Source organism: Octopus sinensis, linkage group LG15, assembly GCF_006345805.1.
Source record: "Octopus sinensis linkage group LG15, ASM634580v1, whole genome shotgun sequence".
NCBI classification, from domain to species: Eukaryota; Metazoa; Mollusca; class Cephalopoda; order Octopoda; family Octopodidae; genus Octopus; species Octopus sinensis.
This window is the reverse complement of record NC_043011.1, coordinates 54,412,952-54,420,451: the sequence shown is the minus strand read 5'-3', so window position 1 is coordinate 54,420,451 and position 7,500 is coordinate 54,412,952. Positions and strand designations below refer to the sequence as shown.

The following is a 7,500-nucleotide window of genomic DNA, read 5'->3' as shown; positions in this document are numbered from 1 at the left end:
TATATATGTATGTGTACGTATATATTGTATGTATGTGTGTGTGTGTGTATTATTTATAGCAGATAGAAAAAGATTAATAAATCCGAGATGGACTTTCTGTCAGCACTCTTACGAATACCACCTAGACAGTTTACCTCAGTGATCCTCGTCCATGTTTTTTTATCTAGGGACCCCTTCTGTTACTATTTTATTCCAGTGGGCCCACTCATCTGTGTTTGAAAACTAGTTTTATAGAAGCTTCTTTTGAAATTCCTATTTTGTTCTTCACATATTAACTTACACAGAGGCTGAACTCTGTAAAAACGTTAGAGAAAGACGCCTAGCTGTTTTTACTCTTTTACTTGTTTCAGTCATTTGACTGCAGCCATGCTGGAGCTTCGCCTTTAGTCGAGCAAATCAACCGCAGGACTTATTCTTTGAAAACCTAGTACTTATTCTATCGGTCTCTTTTGCTGAACCTCTAAGTTACAGGGACGTAAACACACCAGCATCTGTTGTTAAGTGATATTGGGGGACAAACAAAGACACACAAACATATACACACATGCATACATATATATATACAAATATATAATGGACTTCTTTCAGTTTCCGTCTACCAAATCTACTCACAAGGCTTTGGTTGGCCTGAGGCTATAGTAGAAGACACTTGCCCAAGGTGCCATGCAGTGGGACTGAACCCGGAACCATGCGGTTGGTAAGCAAGCTACTTACCACACAGCCACTCTTGTTTACTTCAATAAATACATCTAATTAAAAATTTTTTTCATGGGCCCTTAAAATAAACTGAGGACCCAGTTCACTATTTCCACCCCAAATTTTATGTGTGCCTCTAAAGGTCACATAGACCCTTGTTGGGAATAGAAACTTTACCTTCAAGAAAACTGTCCATACAAACTGAAACTCCAGGGCTGATAAATCACTTGTAGATTTAATTATTTGATTGTTATATATTTATTATTTCTAATCAGCAGATGTTATAAAATGATTTAAGGGCCGAGAGTTTCATGCATGGGGCTAGGGGCATGGGGCTAATCAGAGTGCTGTGCATGAAACTCTCATGCTTTGAGGCAACTTTTTTGTGGGAACTTCAGCCGATTAGAAATAAAAAAATATATATACTCATGTTTTAAGCTCAATTTATTCTCTCTGTATACCAAACTTACACACACACACGTATATGTATTTTATATGTATGTATATATACATGCATCTGTGTGTGTGTGTGTGAATAAAGATATACACATACACACACACACACACATATATATATGTAAACTTAAAGATTCATAAACATATACAAAAACACATTACACACACACGTGCGTGCGCGTATATGTATTTTTATATGTATATATATATATATATATATATATGCATGTGTGTGAATAAAGATATATGCATACACACATATATATTTAAAAATTCATAAACATAGGTGCAGGAGTGGCTGTGTGGTAAGTAGCTTGCTTACCAAGAACATAGTTCTGGGTTCAGTCCCACTGCATGGCATCTTGGGCAAGTGTCTTCTACTATAGCCTCGGGCCGACCAAAGCCTTATGAGTGGATTTGGTACATGGAAACTGATAGAAGCCCGTCACATATATGTATGTATATATATATATATATATATATATATATATATATATGTGTAATGTAAAAAAATACAAACTGGGACAAGAACGTGAAACATTTAGAAGACGATACAAAAAACACGGATGGGACATTCGAAGCCTTCAATCTTCAGTCAAGAACCGGATCATCTTCGCAATTTAGGCTATATATATATGTGTGTGTGTGTGTCTATATGTTTGTGTGTCTGTGTTTGTCCCCCCAACACCCCAACATTGCTTGACGACCGATGCTGGTGTGTTTATGTCTCAATAACTTAGCGGTTCGGCAAAAGAGAACCGATAAAGTACTAAGCTTACAATGAATAAGTCCCGGGGTCGATTTGCTCGACTAAAAAGGTGGTGCTCCAGCATGGCCGCAGTCAAATGACCGAAACAAGTAACAGAGTAACAGAGTATATACAAGAACTCAATTCAACACACACACACACACACACACAAAAAAAAAACAAAAAAAAAAACAGACCATATAAATACATGAATGACAGAGAATGAATGGAACAAAAATAAAAAAAAATATTCTCCTTGTTCTATTTTTATCTGACCAAATCATTGCTAAAAACCTTCCAATTATTTCTTCTTTTGCCGTTTAATATCGCAGTCGTCTTGCTGCTTTCCTGCCGACTCTGTGTGTTTTGCTGTTTTTTTTATGGTCATCCCCCCCCCTCCTTACAATTTACCAATAATTTTTTTCCTTGACGAACACAGCTTCTCTCGCCCAACAGACTCCATTCATAAACACCATGTGAGTGTTTATGTGTGTGTGTATGTCTGTGCGTGCGCACATGTATGTGTGTATACATGTATGTCCACACACACACATGCATATGAGAGTGTGTATATACATGTATGAACTTTGTATGTGTATATATTTTCTCAAAATATGTCTGTGAGCATATATATGTGTGTGTGTGAGTGTGTGTGTATGTGTGATAGATAGATAGATAGATAGATTGAAGGATAGATGTGTGTGTATATATATATGTGTCTCTCACTCTCTCATATATATATATATATATGTGTGTGTGTATGCACGTCTCTCTCTCTTTCTCTCTCATATATATATGTATATATATATATATAATATATATATATATATATAGGAATATGTGTGTATGTGCAAATATGAAGCTTATATGTGTATATTAAGCTACGTTTTATCTTTTCTCACTCTCACTAAATATGTGTGGTGTATGTGTCTACTATGCATATAAAGTGTATATTTATATATACATATTTTATATATATATATATACATACACATATATATATATATATATATATATATATATATATATAGAGAGAGAGAGAGTTTGTGATATTGTTTTTTCTGCTGTATTCCCCCACCCACCCTATTTATGTTTGTTATTAATTCTAGTTTTCGGCATCTAGTTAGCTAATGGTTGTCTGTTTAATGTGACCATCACCTTCTATATCATAATGAAATGGCCAAAGGACAGTCCTTTCATCACTAATATCATCAATACTGCTCACAACTGGCCTCTCTACTTATTGCAATAAATTGCTGACAATCACTTCGTCACTGGGTAGATTAGAGGGTTAGGGGCCTTTTTTTTTTTTTTAATAGTTTGTATTTTAGTTTTTTTACACACTTCACCATCATTTTGCTATCCAATTTTCATTTGTGCGTATGTATGTGTGCGTGTGTATGTGTACAATACATGTATGTGTTTAGTATTTGGATATATATGTGTGTGCCTTTGTGTGTTTGCAAACGTGGTATATGTAAGTATGTATATGTGTATTGTGTATGTGTGTGTGTGTGTGTATGTGAAAGAATATTTTTTTTATGTGTTGCAGACATAAAAGAGACCCCCCCCCCGAAAAAAAAACACAAAAAAAATAGTTTTGGAAAGCCATTGTATTGAACTCACATATTCTGTGGTCATTAAAGGATATAAAAGTGACTGCTTATTATCATTAATTATAATTAATGATCCCTTAAACAATCAGTATCGTAGCTGGCGATGTAGGTTCAATCCCTGGCTGGGATTGATTTCTAAAAGAAAAGTTTTCTCTTTTGTCTCTGTATTGAATATAATGAAGTCTGCTCTTATATTATACACTTGCTTTACCAGTGTGTATATAGTTGTAATATATACACACTTAGAATACAATATTTGTCACCATATAAGTGTTTGTACACTCAGTCGTTTCCACCACTGTCATGTAGCTACATATACTGTCAATATATAGCTATACATATATATATATATATAATATATATATATATATATATATATATTATATATATACACCCACTATGTAGCTGTAGCTTTATATACACCCACCATATAGCTCTATATACACCTGCCATATGGCTCTCTCTCTCTCATATATATATAAGAATTTTTTGTGTAATGTGACAAAAAAAAAAAAAACCAAGGCTGTGTAGATATTAGAACATGCATGCATACATACATACATACCCTACATACATACATACATACATACACACACACACATTACATACATACATACATAAATAATACATACACATACATACATACATACATACATACATACATACATACATACATACATACATACATAAACTAATTACATACACACACATAATACATTACATACGACAACATACATACATACATACATACATACATACATATATGTAACTGCATGGTGGGTGTACATATATATTACAACCAAGTTGTTACACTATGACCATGTAGCTGCTAAAAATGCCAACATGTAGCTTCCTATACACCCAGCATGTTGTTACATTGTACACCCAATCTGTAGCTGTATATACCCCCAGCATATAGCTTACATATCCATTAGCCATGAAACTACATACACTAACCAACATGTAGTTACATATACACCCGCCATGCAGCTTATGTATACACCCACCATATAGTTTGCATATACACCTGCAATTTAACTACATATATGATCTCACCATGTGGCTACATACACACTCACCATATAGCTACATATACACCTATTGTATACTTATGTATACACTCTCCATGTTGCTATATATACGGTAGGTTGCTATATACACACACACACACACACTATTTAGCTTACATATACACCCACATGTATTTGTTTACTCCTAGAAATTTTTCTTACAAAAATATAAAAGGGAGTTTTTAATTATTAATTGCTTGCATAATCTCAGTTGACCAAAAGTTTTTTCTCTTCAGAATATTACATAAGTGAAACCTGTCTTGCAACAACTTTACTTTGCTTGTCTGTCTATTCTGTGATGATATCACCAATTTATCATTATCACCAATCCTCTCTCTACTTTCTATGCTTCAGGCTCTGGGCAATCTCTATTTTGTTCATGTCGATGTGGATGTGGCAGAAATATGGGACTTTGAAGGTAAGTGTGAATAGCGTACCATATTCTTGCATTTTAATCCTAGACTTCATCCAGCAGGCCAGTGTAGCGGTTCCAGCTGTAACATATCATATGACCACATTATACCATGTGACCTTCCATTTGTATGACGAGAGGATAATGATTTGAGGGAGACTTGGCTGCTATTTCTAGCGGGTTGGCTACCCTCTTGAGGCTCCCTTATTTGTTCAGGATTAAGTTCGTGTGTAGGATAGTCATTGTTACAGAATTTGTTAAGTTTCTGGTAGGCTTTATAAATAATTACAGATAAACCTTTAACCCTTTTAAACATTCAAACTGGCGAGATCTGGCCTCTCATATCAACCCTGCAATGTCATTCAAGGAACAAACAATCACATCATCAAAGTCTTGGGGCTACGAGATAACGAATGATTAATTCAAAACAATTTTCATAAATAACTCTTACTGTTGACAGAGTAACCTTAATGCTAAAGAGGTATATTATATCCATATATATATATATATAATATATATATGTAAAATACAAAATGGGACACGAATGCAAAACATCTGGACATTTAGGTGATACAAAAATGGGAGAATAAAACATCCAGATAGACGATACAAAGAAAATGAGGAATGGTCATTCGGAGTTTTTATTTCCTTAGTCAAGTGCCAGATTATCTTCACAATTTTGGCTGATTATACTTGAGATTGCTCCAATCTGGCCAGTCCCAAGGAAAAACTAAGCTAAGAGCATTAGACTCCTTGGAAGAAAGCAGTGAATGTATACAAAAACAAGGATGGGGAAAAAAAAACAGACAATGTTATACAAATATAAATACAATAAAAATGATAACAGGACATAACAACAGGTGTTTTTCGACTAAGGACAAATTAAATTAAACTGCCGTGTGTGGAAATGAAGCCTTATGGCAGGGATACATGATTTCACAAACACACGGAGGAATCACCCTGAATTAACCAAGATTGATTTCCTTCCTCCTGCTCCCTATGGAGCATTGAGCAACAAAAGGTCCCCACTCAGGACAGCCACAGGCCATGTCTTGAACCTACTCACAAATCAGGCCCACATATGCCAGGTTCCCCTTCACAGTTCAAAATCAGACTAATTGACTGGCCTGCCTACTCGTGTATTATATATTTCACCTCTTAATTCAATCATTATACATTTGTCTCTGTTTTTTCATTGGCTGTTTTCTTGTTTACTTTATGATTTCTGTGAACAATCCATCTCTTTGGAGTCTCTCTTCAGATTACCATATTCTCATTTCAGCCAGCAAGTTTCTTACGGTTGAAGGTCGAGAGGTAAGTGTTTGCCATTTTTTAGTTGTTGTTATTATTATTATTATTATCATCATCATCATTGTCATCATCATTATTATAGTAGTTAGCTGGCAGAATCATTAATGCATCAGACAAAATGCTTGGCAGCATTTCTTCCAAGTCTTTACAGTCCGAGTTCAAATCCTGCCAAGGACCTGTTAAGCACTGGGTTTTTCTATGCATTGTATTCTTGAGCAAAATTATTCATCTCATATTACTCTGCAAGCACTTCAATACTTGACAAGTGGTACACCGTGGACCTGTTCAGGCAAGGTCAATCTGACGGAGGGAATGAGTTAATATACAGCAGTGCAGACATTCGATCACCACAAACAAATCATTTGTGCAGGTTGTTCGACCAGGAACTGTGGTAACTTCATGTCAACGATATATAGGCACAGGTATGGCCTTGTGTATTTCTAGTTTGCCTCCCACCACGTGGCTTGGGGCTGCACCAGTTCTACTTGTCTTCTAGCTTTATTCTCTTCCAGACCTCCACGTCTATGTACTCTGTGTTGGTCACATCCAGTCACATATAGGTTAGGGCTCTCTTCAACTCATCTTTTAAAAGGTGTACAGAAACCCATTGTTTGCAAAACGGAGATAAATCACTTTGTTCTTTGCTGTTTCTGAGCTAAAAGTTCCTCAGGCCAGCAGCCATTCTCTCTCTCTCTCATCCAGCCCTTCTATTCCTTGATCTCTCGCCCATTGGCAAACTCCTTGTTTACACACAACTTGATAAATATTTTATTATCAAACGGACCTAACTCATCAGCCTTAGGTACGAGGGGCGTTCAATAAGTAATGCCCCTGACCCACTTCCCATAGCAGTAGAGCAACGAAACTTGGCACAGTTATTAGTCTTTTTTTACATAGGAACCACCCAGAGTTACGCATTTCTCCCATTGTTTGATGCAGCTCCAACCTGAACGTGACTTCAGAAATCAAGGCTGCATCATCTGGGAAACGCTTTCCTTTCAAAAACAACTTCATGACTGGGAAGAGGTGAAAATCAGAGGGTGCAAGGTCAGGAAAGTAGGGGGATGGGGGAGGAGTTCATAGCCATACGCCTGTGCTTCTGATCTGGCGACAAGCGAGTTGTGGACCGGAGCGTTGTCCTGCAGGAGGAGGATGCCTTTGCTGATCTTGCCCCGCCTCTTGATTTTGATA

The 7,500-nt window shown here is 36.1% G+C and overlaps 1 protein-coding gene across 4 annotated transcripts in view; it reads left to right on the top strand.

Annotated features, from left to right (window-relative positions):
• Positions 1-7,500, top strand: part of LOC115219855 (inositol polyphosphate-5-phosphatase A-like) — a 269,689-nt gene that overhangs the window by 158,329 nt on the left and 103,860 nt on the right. For all 4 annotated transcript variants that reach the window (XM_029790146.2, XM_029790144.2, XM_029790145.2 and 1 more), the window contains 2 exons: positions 4,941-5,004; positions 6,281-6,312. In XM_029790146.2, the coding sequence (XP_029646006.1) occupies positions 4,941-5,004; positions 6,281-6,312 (96 nt within the window). The remainder of the gene's footprint in view (positions 1-4,940; positions 5,005-6,280; positions 6,313-7,500) is intronic.